Source organism: Rutidosis leptorrhynchoides, chromosome 7 (assembly GCF_046630445.1).
Source record: "Rutidosis leptorrhynchoides isolate AG116_Rl617_1_P2 chromosome 7, CSIRO_AGI_Rlap_v1, whole genome shotgun sequence".
Taxonomy (NCBI): domain Eukaryota; kingdom Viridiplantae; phylum Streptophyta; class Magnoliopsida; order Asterales; family Asteraceae; genus Rutidosis; species Rutidosis leptorrhynchoides.
In genome coordinates this window covers 186,784,785-186,805,402 of record NC_092339.1, presented here as the reverse complement: position 1 = coordinate 186,805,402, position 20,618 = coordinate 186,784,785, and the positions used below count along the sequence as shown (strand labels likewise).

The 20,618-nt window shown below is 33.8% G+C and overlaps 1 protein-coding gene across 1 annotated transcript in view; it reads right to left on the bottom strand.

Annotated features, from left to right (window-relative positions):
• The window catches only part of LOC139859833 (uncharacterized), a 28,795-nt gene extending 9,176 nt beyond the window's left edge, over positions 1-19,619 (bottom strand). The window contains exons 1-2 of the mRNA XM_071848602.1: positions 19,430-19,619; positions 18,407-19,366 (exon numbers count right to left, since the gene is read on the bottom strand). Of these exons, the coding sequence (XP_071704703.1) occupies positions 18,407-19,366; positions 19,430-19,619 (1,150 nt within the window). The remainder of the gene's footprint in view (positions 1-18,406; positions 19,367-19,429) is intronic.
• Between the last annotated feature and the right edge of the window lie 999 nt (positions 19,620-20,618).

The following is a 20,618-nucleotide window of genomic DNA, read 5'->3' as shown; positions in this document are numbered from 1 at the left end:
ATTTCCCGAATATCTCACCACGATTATATTCTATCTAAAATTCTAAACCTTATTCATCTGCTAGTTTTGACCGACGATCATCCCGGAATAATGGAAGAAGTCAACGAGCTTCGCGCTCGAGTAATCAATTTAGAAAACATGGTGCGAAACTTACCAGCTTCAGCAACATCACCAGCACCAACAGTACCACTAACAACCAAAGTTTCAACATCACATGCCTCAATATCTCATTCTGTACCTCGAGTATAATCATCGTTCTACATGACGTTCTACATCATTTATCTTCGTTTGACATGATGATTATGTAATCTCTAATGTTTTAGAGATTATGTACTCTAGTTCTAACCAAAAAGCAAATGAGATTAATATCATATTGACTCATTAAATCCATGATTACATCTGAAGAAAATATATACTTATATATGTTTTTATAAAGATTGTAATTAAAAATTCTTTTGTACTGTTAATGGCGAAAATATTTTAACGGGTAGGTAATACCCGAGGAATATTTAGATTTCACCTTAATAAGTTACACTGTACATTCGTCGAAGCTGATTTAACAGTCATTCACTATCCTACTTACAACCACCGATATACGTATCCGTTCACCGCAGAATAGCCATTTTCATCCAATTTCATATTTGGATTTTGATTTACCAGAATCCAACAAGTGGCATAATGAAGAAAACATTGAACAAAATAAAATTTGTTAGAAACAAACAAATTAACTTTGAGAAATTCTATTAAGAATCCACGCTAACAAAATCCTAGCTAACTGTTCATAGCTAACTGTTAATTCCAATTACATTTATTTATCGCAATTTATTTATCGCAATTTTAATTCTCGCAATTTTATTTATCGTTATTTAATTTCTGTTATTTATTTTACGCACTTTAAATATCGGGACACGTATACAAGGTTTTGACATATCATATCGACGCATCTATATATATTATTTGGAATAACTATAGACACTCTATATGCAGTAATGCTGGAGTTAGCTATACAGGGTTGAGGTTGACTCTACAATAATATATATAGTTTGAGTTGTGATCGAGTCTGAGATGTATACGGGTCACGACACGTATTAATTAATTCGAATATAATATATTAAACTATATATGAATTACTGGACTGTTAAATGTGGACTATCGACTGTGGACTAATGACATTGGACAATTAAAATGAATTAAAATATTAATTATAACATATGAAACTAAACATCTCTTCAAGTTTGCCACTTGATTTCATCTTAAACCTCATTTGTATATTGACGAATACAATCTGTGTTCAAACTTTTCATGATTCTTGAAAACACCTCAATTGAGGGGATGAACCAACCGCACTTCATCTACGGAAGAAATGATTGACGCATGTAGTTATCCACCTGAAAACACTCGGAACCTGAGTAAACATTTAACACGTATTTGTGCTAGCTCCTTTAGTGTTGTTATTACCCAAAATAACTTTACAATCCCTTTTTAAGATAGCCAATTTTGTCACAGCTCTAGCAAGTCAACTTCGACTTTTCGTTCGAAACAATCATATTATAACCTTGATATATATGCGTGCTCTTTTATTGTTACCAGGGAACCTTTTATATGCCACCATATTACCATCAGCGTTTAATCATCTAAAAACACAATTCTCTTAAAACCATCTCGGATTGATAATCGATGATTCAGATATAGCTGCATTAAATGCAAAGGAAACAGTAAAATTATAGATGGCCCAAATGGCCAAGAGTTTGATGATAAAGAATGGAATGTTGGGAACGCTCGATAGAAAATTTGGTACTGAAAAAAAAATGAATTAAGCTAACCATAAAGGAGACCAAGGACAAATACAAGGACCAAACCCTATATTCAAAGAATCCAGGTAATTCTGGATCCGATGAAATATTTTGAGAATATCATTCTCCGAAGTCATGTTAAAATCTTGCGGAAAACTCTTCTTCATCAACCTTCGAATTTAGAAATTCAAAAAAATATCATCATAAATATCTTCGATATTTCTGAGGATATTTTCATAAATATTCTTATCCGAAATTATCTACCTCATCGTGTTTTCTGTATTCCATTATATTGAAAACTTCTATAAAATCTAAGTATAAATTATGAATGAATTGTAGAGAAGTGTTGGAAATTGAAGCATGGGTTAGTATAATATAATGATGCCCGGCCAACGTGATTATATTACAGTAAGTCATGCTGAATTTCTAATGAAACGTGATGATGGTTCACAAATCATATCCTCATCAGGTACCATGTTACACGACTCTTTCATTCTACTTAACCTCTAAACATGTTAAGAAAAATATTTTCTTGATATTTCTATCTTTTCGTGATTTCTGGTAATTTAACAAATCAGATCGTGCTATTACATTTCCTTTCTGATTAGAGGATTTCTTTAAATTCCCTGAATTCTGGAAATCAACCTACGTCAAAAGATAAGAGGAATTTCTATTTCTATATTTCAATCCTTTGCGATAGCTTCACTTATACTCTTTGCGTAATCGAATTGTTTTATCCATATTACTCAACAATGATGAAACTCTATTTATCAACTCATATTCGTCAAGAAAACATTCTTATTGTTAGCCACGACGATCTCGATCAAATTTCGGGACGAAATTTCTTTAACGGGTAGGTACTGTGATGACCCGGAAAATTTTAACTTATTTTAAACCAATTCTCTATATGATTTCGTCATGATAAGCAATGAATTTTAACAAGTTTTAAAACTTTTAAAAATGAGTTTTATAAAAACAATTGACCATCCATTTGTCCAATGATTCACGAACGTCATAACTTGTATTAATTATATACTTATGTATATATATGGATATATATGGATATATATATATATATATATATATATATATATATATATATATATATATATATATATATATATATATATATATATATATATATATATATATATATATATATATATATATATATATATATATATATATATATATATATATATATATATATATATATATATATATATATGGATTATATCTAACTTGAATATATGATAATTTAGTATCTCATTAAGTATATTAATAATGGGTTATATATATAAAATGAGACTACTAACTTAAGGGTTTCGAAACATTATATATATGTAACGCTTAACGACGTAATAACCCTTATGTTAAAATGAATATATATGTATTGTATTAATATGTAATATACACACTTTTGAAAGACTTAAATACTTGTACTAACATATTTATACTCAACAAAGATAGCTATACTCGTATTCGCATTCGATTTTCTCAAGAATTCTACTCGTATTCATACGGTATTTATACCCGTATTATACACAGTTGCTAGATGTATCTACTATTGGAATATACCAATAGGAAAACATCATTTTCAACCTTTTATCATAGAAAATGACATTTTTGTTATTATATATGACTCATGAGACATGTACTATATACAATTTCTAGATGTATTTACTATTCGTATATACCAATAGTAAAACATCATTTTCAACCTATTAATCATGGGGAAACATTTTAAACATTTCCTAACTTCTAGTATTAAACTTCTAGCTCAAAATTCAACTTAGGAATCCCTTTATGAGGAATCAAAAATGACGCCTAACTACATACACACTTAACCATTTCCATTTCAATTCTAATCCTCATTTCTTACTCTATAAAACACACACACTTGAAATCTCTTCTCAACCTCCTCATCTCAGCAAAAACCCATCATAATCTAGCTTCAAAAACAATACATAAACACCATAGAAAGAATCACTCAAGAACACCTTCAATAATCACTTGATCATAAAATCGTTTACATATTCGGACTCCTCTCGAAGACCTCTACACATATATACCAACAACTTCTTGATTAGGGTAAGTTTCAAAAACTCTAATTTTTGGGTTTTCATGTTTTTGTTACATTTTAGGGTAGATATAGTGTCTAGTGCTCAAGTCCTTGTATGTATGCTTGATAGTATTCGTTAATTTGATCGTTTGATGACTTTTTGATAAATCACGAATTTGTATTTGATGGTAACAGAAATTTGAATTTTTAAATTGCATGATATTATCTGATATTCGGAATCCTCATGAAAAACTATTGATTTTAGGCTTTGGATTCGCTTGATTTCGTTTCCGTATGCTTATGTTATGACCGTTTGAATTATCGTTGTGTTTTTATGCTTGATCAGAAAAATAGTATTGATGGGTCACGAATTGGCTTATGTGTTGATTATCATTGGATAGAAAATTCAAAAACACTCAGGTTACACTAGGATATCATGTCATTTGCTTGAGTAAAACTCGTGTTATGCCTAATCGAATGAAAATGTAGATTTTTCCAGCACATGCATGAAAACGGACTTGTATGCTAAAATGTATTGACTTCTGAGATGAGATCTTTTCATATCTGAAATATACACAGAAAGTAATTCACTTTTTGTGTAGATATCATGGTCTAATTGTATCTATATCTTCGGCTAATTGCATGCGAAAGTGACTAGCTAAACTAGGATTGAATCTTCACTTGTTCTCTGATTTGTACTCTGTGGTTTGTGTTTTGTGAATTAACATGAATGCTTCTGGAATATAAATCTTTACATGATATTTGATATATGTTTAGTTTATTGCAACCTCTGAAAACTTATGCATTGTGCACACTAGGGCCATAGTTTTGGTAATTTCTGAAATAAACTGAAACAGGACATCCAACTTTATTGAATAAACTGTACCAATTGGCTAAACCAAAGTTACTTATTTTTGGATATGTTATATTTTGACTTGTCCTTGAACCATGGCCACTGACCTTGTATTAATTCCATGTCCCTAGCTCCGGTTATAGCCATTACGATATCAGTGCGCGGTCAGAAACTGATTTAGTAAATGATAAATGTACCCCTTCTGATTCCCGACTTGTATATATCGTATGAGACCTGGCCGGACTTTTTAGAATCTATTTTGAGTCTATTTGTGATCTGGAGTTTGCCATTTTACCATGAATTTTGTGCTATGAGATATTATGCGAAGTTTGCTACATGTACATGAACGTTATGCATGACAATAAACTATGATTGTGTAATTGACCATTTATGAACTAAAACGTGTTGTTTGACCTATGTTTTACTATTTGACCAAGTTGAGTAATATTATGATATTTTGACTTGTGTTAACCATGTTGACTGTGTTTGACTTGCGTTTGACTTACATTTGACTTACTTTGACTTGCGTTGACTTTTGCTAAATTTATGAGTCAGACTTGAGCAATAGGACTATACTTACCCTATGGACTGACCTAGCTTATTAGACACTTATTGACCAACATATGTTCTCTAGGTTGAGGTCTACGGTTACTTGCATTTCGATATTCGATTTCATCTCTGTGATTTATTTATGAAGTTGTCAGGTGAGTTTCATTTGCTCCCTTTTTAATTGCTTTTTCAATATATATTTTTGGGCTGAGAATACATGCGCTGCTTTTATAAATGTTTACGAAATAGACACAAGTACTTAAAAATATATTCTACGTTGAGTTGTACCACTGGCATACTTCCCTGTAGCTTGGTAACTACTATTTACATGTGGTATTGTAAACGCGAATCCTGTTGATAGATCTATCGGGCCTAACAACCCCAACCGGACTGGACGACCAGTATTCAACGGTTGCACAGTACTTCATTTCGGTGACTACACTTGGTACGGTGTAGTGAGATTTCATAATAAAGGGAATATGCGACGTGATTAAATGTTAAGTATGGTTACCAAGTGCTCAACCACTTAGAATGCTTTACATACACTTGCGAGTGTATTATGTTTATGATTATGAAATCTTGTGGTCTAATAATATATTGAAATAATTGATACGATAAACCTATGAACTCACCAACCTTTTGGTTGACACTTTTAAGCATGTTTATTCTCAGGTACGAATTAAGTCTTCCGCTGTGCATTTGCTCATTTTAAGGACATTACTTGGAGTCGATCATCGCAATGGGACCAAATGTTGATGACTTCATCCAGATGGATTAGGACAGGTCGTTTCAGACTGTTATGGATAAAAACCAGACGGACATATTGAATAATCCAGGACAAAGGACAATTAACCCATGGTAATAAACTAAAATCAACACGTCAAACATCATGATTACGGAAGTTTAAATAAGCATAATTCCTTTATTTCATATTTCATCGCACTTTTATTTACTGTCATTATATTTAATTGCACTTTTAATTATCGTAATATTTAATTATCGCAATTTTATTTATTGTCATTTTATTTATCGCACTTTTATTTATCGCTCTTTAATTATTGTCATTTACTTTACGCTTTAAATTAAGTTTTATTTTTAATATTTTACATTAGGTTTTAACTGCGACTAAAGTTTTAAAATCGGCAAATCGGTCATTAAACGGTAAAAACCCCCTTTTATAATAATAATACTACTTATATTTATATTTATATTTATACAAATATAGTTTTAAAAATATAGCGTTAAACTTGGCTAGCTCCCTGTGGAACGAACCGGACTTACTAAAAACTACACTACTGTACGATTAGGTACACTGACTATAAGTGTTGTAGCAAGGTTTAGGTATTTCCACTCTATAAATAAATAAATAACTTGTGTAAAATTGTATCGTATTTAATAGTATTTTGTAGTAAAAATATAACTATTTCGTATACACCTCTACGCACATCAAGTATTTTTGGCGCCGCTGCCGGGGAACTGCTTAAACGCCGGAAGCAAAACGATATATAAAAAAAAGATTTTTAATTTACTTTTGAATACGTTTTAATTTTTAAAAAACACAAAAATATAAAAACAAATACAAAATTTATATATTTTTAAGTGTTTGTTAAATATATATATAAAATTATAAAATATTTATATTTCTATTTTTAGTTTGTAAAAATATAAGTTTTTATTTAATTTATATAAATATTTTATATAAATATTTAAACAGAAAATTTAAAACAGAAAAAAAAATTTAAAAGTATATGGGCCACTACACTATAGCAGCCCAACTTCTGGCCTGCTATCTTAAGCCATGCGACCGCATGGTATTACAACAGTCAGCTCATGCGATCGCATGGACTGATTTGACAGCCCCGGTACCTTAGTCAACGAATTAGGGTTACGTTTTTATTATTATTATTATTATTATAAATTATAATTAGGGTTAAATATTATATTATTTGGTATTAGTTTTAGTTAATTTGTATTTTTAAGTTTAATTAGTTTTATTAATATATAAAAATTAATACTTTTATAAAATAAATATAAAAATAGTATTTTTATAAAAATACATAATTTTATCACTTTTTATATCTTTTTATATTTCATATCTTTTTAATCGTTAATTCATAATCTTTATATTTTTCGCTCGTAACTAGTTTTAAGATATAGTATTTGCCGTAGTTATTTTTATTTCTAGATTTTTAGGCTTTACCGTAAAATCCCTTAAGTGCTTTTTCTTTAGACTAAGATATAGGTGCTTTAGAATTTTGCGACGCCGTTTTAAGATTTTAGTACTTTTTAAATAATTGCCGTTTTGGATATAGTATTCCTTTTAAGCTTTAATACTTTTAGACGCAACTTTAAATTCTTAGTTTTTAGACTTTTAAGTTTTGACGCGCTACATTCTTTTTATTATTTTTGGACCTTTTATTTTTAGACGTTTTTCGACGCGCTCTTTTTCTTTCTTATTTCTCGACGCTCTAGTTTTTAGGACTTAGATTTTTTTCTATTTCTTTTCTAAAATTTCTTTAAATTTCAACAAAAAATTATTTTAAGCGGTTAAATTGATAGACATCCAAAATTTTCTGGTTCGTAGTAATAGTTGGATTTGTTAGTGGCGAGTTGTGGGCTTCCGATTTAAAGGGTCCTGGCTACCTGCTGCATCTATTGGCTATTCGAAACGTGGGCAAAATCAGAAAAGTCTATTAATTTGATAACTTATATAATTTTTATTTTTATAACTAATAGGATATTCAGTGAACGCACCGAGCAAAACGTTCACCACCTTTTATACGTTCACCACCTGTAACTCGATCAAGACATCTAGCTAATATTGTCGCCGTTGATTTTTCTTTAGAATCGTCATCAAATCGACCAAGTACTCCAATTCAAATTTCCGATAATCCATTTTTTGAACCCGACCTCACAATTGAGAATCCGCAGGATATTCAGGGACAATTCAGAGATCCTGAACCATTAATATTTCCTTTGGAACCACCAATCATTCAAGCAGAGATTGTCGAGGAACAAAACATTAAATCAGAATCCTCTAGTGATTCAGATTCAACAAATTCAATCATGGAAAATCTGGAACCTCTAAGTATGGAAGACCGAATGAGAGCTAAACGCACTGGCCAAGGTCATGCAATTACTCAACCAGACATTAATGTGCCAGATTATGAAATCAAAGGACAAATCCTACACATGGTAACTAATCAATGCCAATTTAGTAGTGCACCGAAGGAAGATCCAAACGAACATCTTCGTACCTTTAATAGGATTTGTACTCTATTTAAAATCCGAGAAGTGGAGGATGAACAGATCTATCTCATGTTATTTCCCTGGACTTTAAAGGGAGAAGCCAAAGATTGGTTAGAATCATTACCTGAAGGGGCGATTGATACATGGGATGCTTTAGTTGAAAATTTTCTTAAACAATTCTTTTCGGCATCTAAAGCCGTGAGACTTCAAGGAGAAATTGTTACTATCACACAAAAGCCAAATGAAACTCTATATGAAGCGTGGACAAGATTTGGAAAGTTGTTTAGAGGATGTCCGCAACATGGTTTAGACTCTTATCAAATAGTATAAATATTCTACCAAGGATGCGACATCACTACACGAAAAGATATCGATATAGCAGCTGGTGGTTCCATTATAAAGAAAACCGCAACTGAAGCTTACAAAATTATTGATAACACTGCTTCCTACTCACATGAGTGGCATCAAGAAAAAGATATCGTTAGATCATCTAAAGCGGCTATAGCCGATTCTAGCCATGACTTTGATTCCATTTCTGCAAAGATAGATGCTGTCGAGAGACGAATGGAAAAGATGACTAAAGATATTCACTCAATACGAATTAGTTGTGAGCACTGTGAAGGACCACATTTGACAAAAGATTGTCTCAGTATTGAACAAACAATGGAACAAAGAGAGAATGTTTCATACATGAACCAAAGGCCTGGAAATAATTATCAGAATAATTATCAACCGCCAAGACCAATCTACAATCAAAATCAGAATTATAACCGAAATGTTCCATACAATAACCAACAAGGTCCTAGCAATCAACAAGTATCCAATAATACTTATAATCAGCGAAGACCTATTTTCAAAATAAATCACCACAAACCGATGATAAAAAGCCAAATTTTGAAGATATGATGTCGAAGTTAGTTGAATCTCAAACGCAGTTTTTCACATCTCAGAAATAAACCAATGAACAAAATGCTCAAGCATTTAGAAATCAACAAGCTTCTATTCAAAATTTGGAACAAGAAGTAAGCAACCTAGCAAGGTTGATAGGTGAAAGAAAACTGGGAAGTCTACCTAGTGATACAAATGTTAACCCCCGGAATGAAACAGCTAAAGCCATTACCACAAGAAGTGGTATTACACTTAAACCACCTGAAATACCTGTAATTTCTTATGAAGCTATTTCCACTCCACAAGAACCACAATCTGAGCAAGATAAGGAAACACAACCGGTATTTGAAAAGGTTAATGAAGATAACACAGTTAAGACTAAACCTTATGTTAAACCATACCAACCACCACTTCCTTACCCGAGTAAAATGAGAAAAGAAAGACTTGAAGCCGAACAATCCAAATTCTTGGATATGTTTAAACAAATAGATGTTAATCTTCCTTTCATTGATGTAATTTCAGGAATGCCGAGATATGCTAAATTCTTGAAAGATCTAATCACAAATAGAAAGAAAATGGAAGAACTCTCGGCTGTTACTATGAATGCTAATTGTTTTGTAGTGCTGTTGAATAAGATACCAGAAAAATTATCAGATCCAGGAAGTTTCACGATTCTATGTTTTCTGGGTAGTCTTAGTTCAATAGAAGCATTGGCAGATTTTGGTGCTAGTATAAATTTAATGCCGTATTCACTATACGCTAAACTAGACCTTGGAGAATTGAAACCAACATGAATAAGCATAAAACTAGCCGATCGATCAGTAAAATATCCTAGAGGGATAATGGAGAACATGCTAGTTAAAGTTGGTACTTTAGTATTTTCAATAGATTTTGTTATTCTGGACATGGAAGAAGATTCTCGAGTTCCTCTCATATTAGGAAGACCATTCTTAAACACGGCTAAATCAATAACAGACGTGTTCGGTAAGAAACTGACCCTAAGTATAGAGGACGAGAGTGTTACCTTCTTTGTTGATAGAGCCATGCAACAACCGCAATCTGCAGATGATACATGTTATTATATTCAAACTATAGATTCACATGCAGAATTGTTAGAAGAATTTCCAGAATTACAAGGAACAGGAGAATGTTCTTTAGGAGAAGGAACTGAACCAATTGATGAAGCTAAAATGTTAGCTACAGTTATGGCTAATGGATATGAACCAACAACAGAAGAAATTCAAATGCTAAAAGAGGAAGACAGATATCGATATAAATCATCGATAGAAGAACCACTGACATTAGAGTTAAAGCCACTTCCAAACCATTTGGAATATGCTTATTTACATGGTGAATCTGAATTACCTGTAATAATATCGTCTTCTCTTACGAAAAATGAAAAATCTCAACTCATTTCTGTGCTAAAAGCTCATAAACCAGCTATTACATGGAAGATTCATGACACTAAAGGTATAAGTCCTTCGTATTGCACACATAAAATCCTTATGGAAGAAGGTCATAAAACGTATGTGCAACACCAATGAAGACTAAATCCTAATATGCAAGATGTTATTAAGAAAGAAATTATTAAACTGCTCGATGCAGGTTTAATTTATCCAATCTCTGATAGTCCATGGGTAAGCCCAGTTCAATGTGTACCTAAGAAGGGTGGCATGACTGTCATCACAAATGAGAAAAATGAGCTTATTCCTACTAGGACTGTGACAGGATGGCGTGTTTGTATTGATTATAGAAAATTAAATGACGCCCCCAGAAAAGATCACTTTCCCTTACCTTTCATTGATAAAATGTTGGAAAGATTAGCCAGAAATAGTTACTATTGTTTTCTTGACGGTTTCTCCGGATATTTTCAAATTCCAATAGCACCCGAGGACCAAGAGAAAACCACGTTCACGTGCCCTTATGGTACTTTTGCTTACAAACGCATGTCATTTGGACTTTGCAACGGCCCTGCAACCTTTCAAAGGTGCATGATGGCGATTTTTCACGACATGATAGAAGAATGCATGGAAGTTTTCATGGATGACTTTTCAGTTTTCGGTGATACATTTAAATCATGTCTAGTTAATCTTGAACGAATGCTTATTAGATGCGAACAATCAAATCTAGTTCTTAATTGGGAGAAATGCCATTTCATGGTTAAAGAAGGCATCGTTCTTGGTCATAAAATTTCAAAGGAAGGAATTGAAGTGGATAGAGCTAAAGTAGATGTAATTGCTAAACTTCCACATCCCACAAATGTCAGAGGAGTTAGGAGTTTTCTAGGACATGCCGGTTTTTACCGACGTTTCATAAAAGATTTTTCTAAAATTGCCACACCTATGAATAAACTCCTAGAAAAGGATGCTCCATTCATCTTTTCAGATGAATGCATCAAATCTTTTAATATTCTTAAAGAAAAACTCACTAATACGCCGATCATGATAACTCCAAATTGGAATCTACCATTTGAACTCATGTGCGATGCAAGTGATTTTGCAATGGGAGCCGTTTTAGGACAAAGGATTGAAAAACAATTTCAACCTATTTATTACGCTAGTAAGACGTTAGCACAAACGAATTACACAACTACTGAATAAGAACTCCTTGCTATTGTCTTTACTTTTGACAAATTTCGTTCATATCTCATTCTAGCTAAAACGGTGGTCTATACCGACCATTCTGCTCTTAGATACCTATTTTCAAAATAAGATGCCAAACCACGATTAATCCATTGGATCTTACTCTTACAAGAGTTCGATATTGAAATCCGAGATAAAAAGGGGGCAGAAAATCTCGCCGCTGATCATCTTTCTCGTGTTGAAAATCCTGAATTAGAAGTTCTAAATGAATCAGCCATACAAGATAACTTTCCTGATGAATATCTATTGAAGATAGATTATAATGAAATTCCATGGTTTGCAGACTATGCAAACTACTTAGTATGTGGATTCCTTGAAAAAGGGTTGTCGTACCAAAAATGAAAGAAATTCTTTAGTGATATAAAACACTATTTCTAGGAAGATCCACATTTGTTTAAAAGTTGTCCCGATGGAATAATACGCCGATGTGGATTCGGAGATGAAGCCAGTCAAATCTTAAACCATTGTCACACAGGACCAACAGGAGGGCATTATGGGCCTCAACTTACATCAAGAAAAGTTTACGATGCTGGATTCTATTGGCCTACAATTTTCAAAGACGCACACCTTCTTTGCAAATCCTGTGATGCTTGTCAAAGGGCCGGAAAAATAAGTCAACGTGATGAAATGCCACAAAATGTCATTCAAGTATGTGAAGTATTTGACGTTTGGGGTATTGACTTTATGGGTCCATTTCCAAAATCTCATAATAATCTATACATTCTCGTTGCCATTGATTATGTATCTAAACGGGCGGAAGCACAAGCTCTTCCAACAAACGATGCACGAGTTGTAGTCAACTTTTTAAAACGTCTTTTTGCAAGGTTTGGAACACCGAAAGCTTTAATAAGTGATCGGGGTACTCATTTTTGTAACAATCAACTTGAGAAAGTTCTCAAAAGATATGGAGTAACTCATAAAATCTCAACCGCTTATCATCCACAAACAAGTGGATAAGTTGAAAATACCAACCGAGCTTTAAAACGTATTCTAGAGAAAATCGTAGGATCAAATCCAAAGGAATGGTCCATGAAATTGGAGGATGCACTCTGGGCTTTTAGAACAGCCTACAAAACTCCAATTGGAACCACACCTTTTAGACTCGTGTACGGAAAAGCATGTCACCTTCCAGTAGAAATTAAACACAAAGCATTTTGGGCTTTGAAGACATGTAATCTTGATTTACATGAAGCTGGACATCTACGGTTGAGCCAACTAAACGAATTAGAAGAATTAAGACATGAAGCATATGAAAATTCGTTAATCTATTAGGAAAGAACGAAGAAATGGCATGATAAAAGAATCAGAAGTTCAAAAGAATTTAAAGAAGGAGACAAAGTTCTTCTTTTCAATTCACGATTCAAGCTATTTCCTGGAAAATTAAAATCAAGATGCTCTGGACCATTCATAGTCAAAAGAGTTTTTCCATATGGATCAGTAGAATTAATAAATTCAAATGGGATTGAATTTAAGGTTAATGGTCACAGAGTTAAACATTACATAGATAATCCAATGGAAGTTGAAGATGAAGTTAATCACAATTTCGACACCACAGCTAACTAAGTGTGGGAAGGTTCAAATCTTTTTAGAGTAAAATATATACCTGTTAGAGTTAGATATTCTATTTTCGTGTAGTTTCCGAGAATGGAATCCGAATGGTCTTTCCCTAGCAGACCCTAAAGAACTAGTCTTCTCCCCCAATTCTGAATTTTTATTTTTTATTTTAGGTTTTACGAGATGAAGAATTCCTTTGATCTGAACCATGGTCTAATGCTACACGCTATGATTACTAAACGTAATAATGACACACTTCCGAGTGAACTGGTATCCTTCATAAGAGGTAAAATGGACGGAGTAAGAAAAGACCTCAGGATCACTACGTACCGACCCGACCTGCTTACTATCCTCCACACCAGCCCGATATGCGACCACCATTTACTCTCTACGACCCTAACCAGGCCTATCAGTACACCTATAACCAACCATGGAACCCGCCCGATGACATGAACTGGAACCCCTATCCAGATTGATATAGTTCCCGTTGGTGATTTTTATCTTTTTATTATTTTTATTTACTTATGTTTAAAACATATGATATTGTGATACTTTAGTGTAATGTTTAATATTTTTATTATGTTGTACTAATATTTCATATTTGATTTGAAAGTGGGATTTTTAGTCCCATTTCAAATTACCATGCATTTTATTATTTGTATGTATGTATATTGTCAATTGTACACAACATGGTAAAACAGCGTATTTTCAAAGACTGGCATTAAGTTCGGCAAAAGCTACTAATTTTGACGACAAAATGAAAAACAAATGTGATGTAACAATAAAGACGGAATGAACAAATGATGTGCACCATTTATCATTCAGCAAACAAACGCCAATATGTTTGGAAACTTTGGTAAAATTTAATCATTTTTCTACGCTAATCACCCTCAATAATTTAAATTGTTACTGATTTCTTGCAAATGAGGGCATTGCAAGATCTTAAGTGTGGGAAGGGGTTAAATTCTTTCGGATTTTAAAAAATTTTTGACTTATACACTTGGTTACCATTAAAAATACTAGTAACGCAGTAGTTGTATTAGAATCTAGTGCTCTCTGATAATAAAGAACAGCCCTAGTCTTATATACTGACTACCCAATTCTAGTAAAATTTTTCAAAATTTTCAATTAAATGAACTCAAAACCATGTTTATACATATTTATGAGCGATAAAACTAGGTGTTAACACCGAAATTATTATTACCTCGGAAAGGACATAAATTGAGAAACAACCCAAAATGTTAGAATTCATTTAAAATGAAATAGAGGACAATAAAAAGGCAAAGAAAGGAAAATAAAAGCCAAGTGTGGAAAAAATTTACCAACTTATTTAAAACATATATCACATATTTTTGTATAAATAATTGAAGATACTTTTGTTTTGGACAAAATTAACCGTTTTACCCGGTAAATTGTAATATATTTGAAAGAAAGATGGATCTACACGATGAATCAATTCCATCATTAAAAGGAAGTAAATCTTCCGAAAAAGACACGCGCTTCTTGATTTAGGTCAAGAAGTTTTCGTCCAGACCAGCTGTAGGTTTGAAAAATCTAAAAACGTCATCTCTAAAATCAGCAGGAAATCCACAGACCTCGGCATCAAACAGGGTCGCCAAGTGGTCAGACTTATCCTAACCATGAGAGGATCTGTCTCGTAAAATGGGGAGGGCACCGTGCAAAGTAGCTTGATAAGACTAATGAATCAGATCCCTAGAAAGGATAATCTCCTTAAAGATCAAAAATCAGCTTTTAAGACTGATATTACTCAATCCTTGAGATTGACCTTAAAGATTGAGAATTCAAACTCATAGAATTCGATGATATCTAAGCTTGAGCTTGAACGAGAAAATATTTTGATCAAATTACAAACCGATTTGTTTTCTGAAAACCTATTTTCAATGCGTTCATTACCATTGAACGTAAAATCCTAGGAATTCACCTGGAATTCATTAGGTCACCTGAACCAAATCGGGTGTCAACTGTAAGAACGGTGGTTACATAGCATGGTCGAAGACAGGACCTTGTGCCAGACCGAAAAACTATAGGGTGAGCTTTAATATTGCTCCTACAAAGGATGGTAATTGCATCCGACACGTTATAGACCATAATTGAAAGCATGTCATGGGACATTACCTTAACAGTTACTTGTTCAACGCTTTCCTTTACAACCGGACGGTAGTTTACCGAAAGGTAATGTACGGAGCAAGTATATACTGGACGTGTTGCTTTCCCAATATAAGGTTACCAAGTAGGTGACACAAAACCTCAAGTTTTGAGCTAAAATTTTCAAATCCGAAACCCACAAAACCCACAAAAACAATTTGCAAACACCGGTGAAGGGTTATTCCGGAAAACTTATCTAGGGTAAAAGCTAGATTTAATTTTCAAAAGATCAAATGTTTTCATAAAGATCCAATTTCCTTAAAGATCTAAATTTTCATAGTCATGTGGGACTATAAACCACATCGTTACTACCATTGTTCATACCGCCATATAGAAATCACTGATGTACAAAGTGTGAAGAATAAAGAAGTGATTCTAGTATTTTTATTTCAAGACTATATTGCTTGAGGACAAGCAACACTCAAGTGTGGGAATATTTGATAATGCTAAAAATGAACATATATTTCATATAATTATCCCTCAAGAAAGACAAGCTTTTAGTTGCAATTGTTCTATTTACAAGTGATATTCGTTTAAATAATAAAAGGTGAAGACAAAAGATAGATTCGACGAATTGAAGACGCAAACGACCAAAAAGCTAAAAAGTACAAAGTACAATCAAAGTGGTTCAAATTATTGATGAGAAACGTCTCAAAATTACAAGAGTACAAGACGCAAAACGCAAAGTACAAGATATTAAATTGTACGCAAGGACGTTCGAAAATCCGAAACCGGGACCAGAGTCAACTCTCAACGCTCGAAGCAACGAACTAAAAATTACAAGTCAACTATACACATGAATATAATATAATATATAATTAATTCTTAAAATTGTATATATATTATATTAATTAATAAAACCGTCGGCAAGAAACAAACAAACGAATGTGAGCTGGAATCCCAGGCCATGCGATCGCATGGCCAAGAAGAACAATCTCCATGCGATCGCATGGAGCAAAAAGTTGGGCCACATTGCTATAAAAGGCGCGGTTTCAGTCGAATGTAAAACACATCTTTTTCTCTTCTCTATATACATATATATATACATATATATATATATATATACATATATATATATATACATATATATATATACATATATATATATATATATATATATTATAATTTTAATTTTAATTTTAATTTAATAATAATAAGGTTATGTTAGCGAATGTTGTAAGGGTGTAAGTCGAAATTCTGTCCGTGTAACGCTACGCTATTATTAATCATTGTAAGTTATGTTCAACCTTTTTAAATTAATGTCTCGTAGCTAAGTTATTATTATGCTTGTTTAAATTGAAGTAATCATGATGTTGGGCTAAATATTAAAGACGGGGTAATTGGGCTTTGTACCATAATTGGGGTTTGGACAAAAGAACGACACTTGTGGAAATTAGACTATGGGCTATTAATGGGCTTTATATTTGTTTAATTAAATGATAGTTTGTTAATTTAATATAAAGATTTACAATTGGACGTACCTATAAATAACCATATACACTCGATCGGACACGATGGGCGGGATATTTATAAGTACTAATAATCGTTCATTTAACCGGACACGGGAATGGATTAATAGTCAATGGACTTATTAAAACATGGGTGAATTATATACAAGGAAAATTGGTATAATTATAGTTTAAGTCCCCAATTAGTTGGAATATTTGACTTCGGATATAAGGATAATTTGACGAGGACACTCGCACTTTATATTTATGACTGATGGACTGTTATGGACAAAAACCAGACGGACATATTGAATAATCCAGGACAAAGGACAATTAACCCATAGTAATAAACTAAAATCAACACGTCAAACATCATGATTACGGAAGTTTAAATAAGTATAATTCCTTTATTTCATACTTCATCGCACTTTTATTTACTGTCATTATATTTAATTGCACTTTTAATTATCGTACTTTTTAATTATCACAATTTTATTTATTGTCATTTTATTTATCGCACTTTTATTTATCGCTCTTTAATTATTGTCATTTACTTTACACTTTAAATTAAGTTTTATTGTTAATATTTTACATTAGGTTTTAACTGCGACTAAAGTTTTAAAATTGACAAACCGGTCATTAAACGGTAAAAACCCCCTTTTATAATAATAATACTACTTATATTTATATTTATATTTATACAAATATAGTTTTAAAAATATAGCTTTAAACTTGGCTAGCTCCCAGTGGAACGAACCGGACTTACTAAAAACTACACTACTGTACGATTAGGTACACTGCCTATAAGTGTTGTAGCAAGGTTTAGGTATTTCCACTCTATAAATAAATAAATAACTTGTGTAAAATTGTATCGTATTTAATAGTATTTTGTAGTAAAAATATAACTATTTCGTATACACCTCTACGCACATCATCATCACACGGCATCACTAAGAACTCATAATGACCCTAACGAGTACGAAATGCAGTCTTAGGAATGTCAGATTCAGCAACATGAACCTGGTGATATCCCGAACGTAGATCTATTTTCGAAAAGAACGAAACTCCTTGAAGCTGATCAAATAAGTCATCTATTCTAGGAAGCGAATACTTATTCTTCACTATTCTTTTATTTAGTTCACGGTAATCTATACACATTCGGAGCGTACCATCTTTCTTTTTCACGAATAACACTGGTGCACCCCACAGCGAAGAACTCGAACGAATGAACCCGCGGTTCAATAGTTCTTGAATTTGGGACATCATTTCACGAATTTCTGAAGGAGCTAATCTATACGGAGCTTTAGCAACCGGTGTAGCCCTTAGCACTAACCCGATCTTATATTCAACTTCCCTGATCAGCGGTAAGCCTGGCAATTCATCTGGGAACACTTCTGGATATTCAGACACCATTGGAATGTCGGACACTACCTTCTTTTCATTCTTTACATCGATCACATAGGCTAAGAAAGAATCACAGCCCTTGGCCAAAGATTTCTGAGCTTTCATCATTGACAATAATGGACAACGGAACCTGCCACGATCACCACGAGCCACTACCCGTTTTCCATAAGCCACCGGGATATAGATAACTTTCCTATCGTACTTAATATCGGCCTTATGTTCACTAAGCCAATTCATGCCTAACACTACATCAAAGCTTGGTATAGGCATCACTAAACAAGTCACAGGGAAAAGACTACCCTCTATGTCAATAGTAATTCCAGACACAGATTTTGTGACTGGAACAATTCTACTGTCACCCACTTCGACACTTATGGGTTCATTTAATACACTAACAGGCACATTTAACTTAGTACAAAATTTAGTTGACACAAACGAGCGATTTTCTCCACAGTCAAATAGTACACGTGCCGGCACAGAATTTACTAAGAACATACCGGTGATTGCATCATCAGTAGCAGCGACAGCGTCTACTGACATTTGAAAGGCTCTAGCTTCAGGTGGTGGAGGATTCTTACGCTTCTGCCCCACAGAGGAATCAGATGATCCCCCAGCTGACACAGCACGTACCCCTGACCCGGACCCCACCCCGGAATAACTCTTTCTTGCAGCTGGACACTCTGCAGATCTGTAACCCTCTTTATGATAGTTCCAACACACATTATTCTTAAATGAACAATCTTGAGGCTCATGTCCCACTATACCACAACGCAAACACCTTTTCGTTAATGCTGAACACTACCCACTATGTGAAGACTTACACATTCTACACCATGTCTTCTGACCACTTGACACTGATCCACCCTGGCTAGATTGCCCTTTTGGCTTAAACCGACTTGATTTCTTTGATTGTTGGCTAGACTGACTTGCCGCTAATTTCACTTGCGACACACTTTCAGTTTTCACACTTCTGGCCGGCTTAATATCACTTTCAGTTATCTTTGACAACATATGCGCTTGTGACAATTGCAATCGTGCGATACTCAGGTCACAAAATTTCTACAAACCGTTGCACGCTGGACTGTTCGTCAGGTATCCACTGATGCACGAACCTTAATTTGTCCATAAACTTCTCAAACGCTTCATCGACTATCATATCTTCAGTCATCGTCATTTGCATGAACTCTTGCTTCAATCGATTGATATTAAATGCGGTGCAGTACTGCTCCTGGACCTTTGCAGAAAATTCTTCCCATGTGACCTGATTGAGTTGCTCTTCGGACAACAGAGCCGTAATTGTATCCCACCAAACCATAGCTCGATTCTTTAACTGTCGGCTAGCATAAGTTACCCGTAATTCTGGTTCACATTGACAGGCTTTCAATGCCCGTTCAAATTCCCTTAGCCAATTCATTGTCACAATCGGATCGGGATGACCCGAATACTCAGAGGGCTTGCAGTCCATAAACTGCTTGAACGTACACTTCTTCTTCTCCTGCACCACTTGCTGAAACATAGGAGTTTGAAATAGATTCGTTGTTGCGTACTGATATTGAAGAGGGTACTGGTATTGTTGGGAAGATTGATATGGTGTTTGAGGTTGAACTTGAGGTTGAGACTGGGGTGGTTGATAAGCACTACCCGAAGGACCTGATGTATACTGAGTACCAGTAAACCCTGGAGGTATCGGTGGATTATTAGCTTCATAAACCACAGCTGAATGCCTGACGTGGGCCTCCAATTCCTTTACCTTTTCTCGAGTTTCCTGTAATTCTAACTGATGAACATACTCATCTGGATCATTTTCTGGGCTATGTTCCACTGATGGCGCTCAAAATATTCCGCGTCCGGGAGTCACAGGGGCATCGTTAGTTCTGGTCTGGTCAGCCATACCTGTCTGCAAACACATCATCTCACAAAAGTTTAGTTGATAACCTGTTAGCACCTACCACTAAGCGCAATCACCTAGGCACATATTTCTACATTCACTTATTCCCCACCCGGATGTTT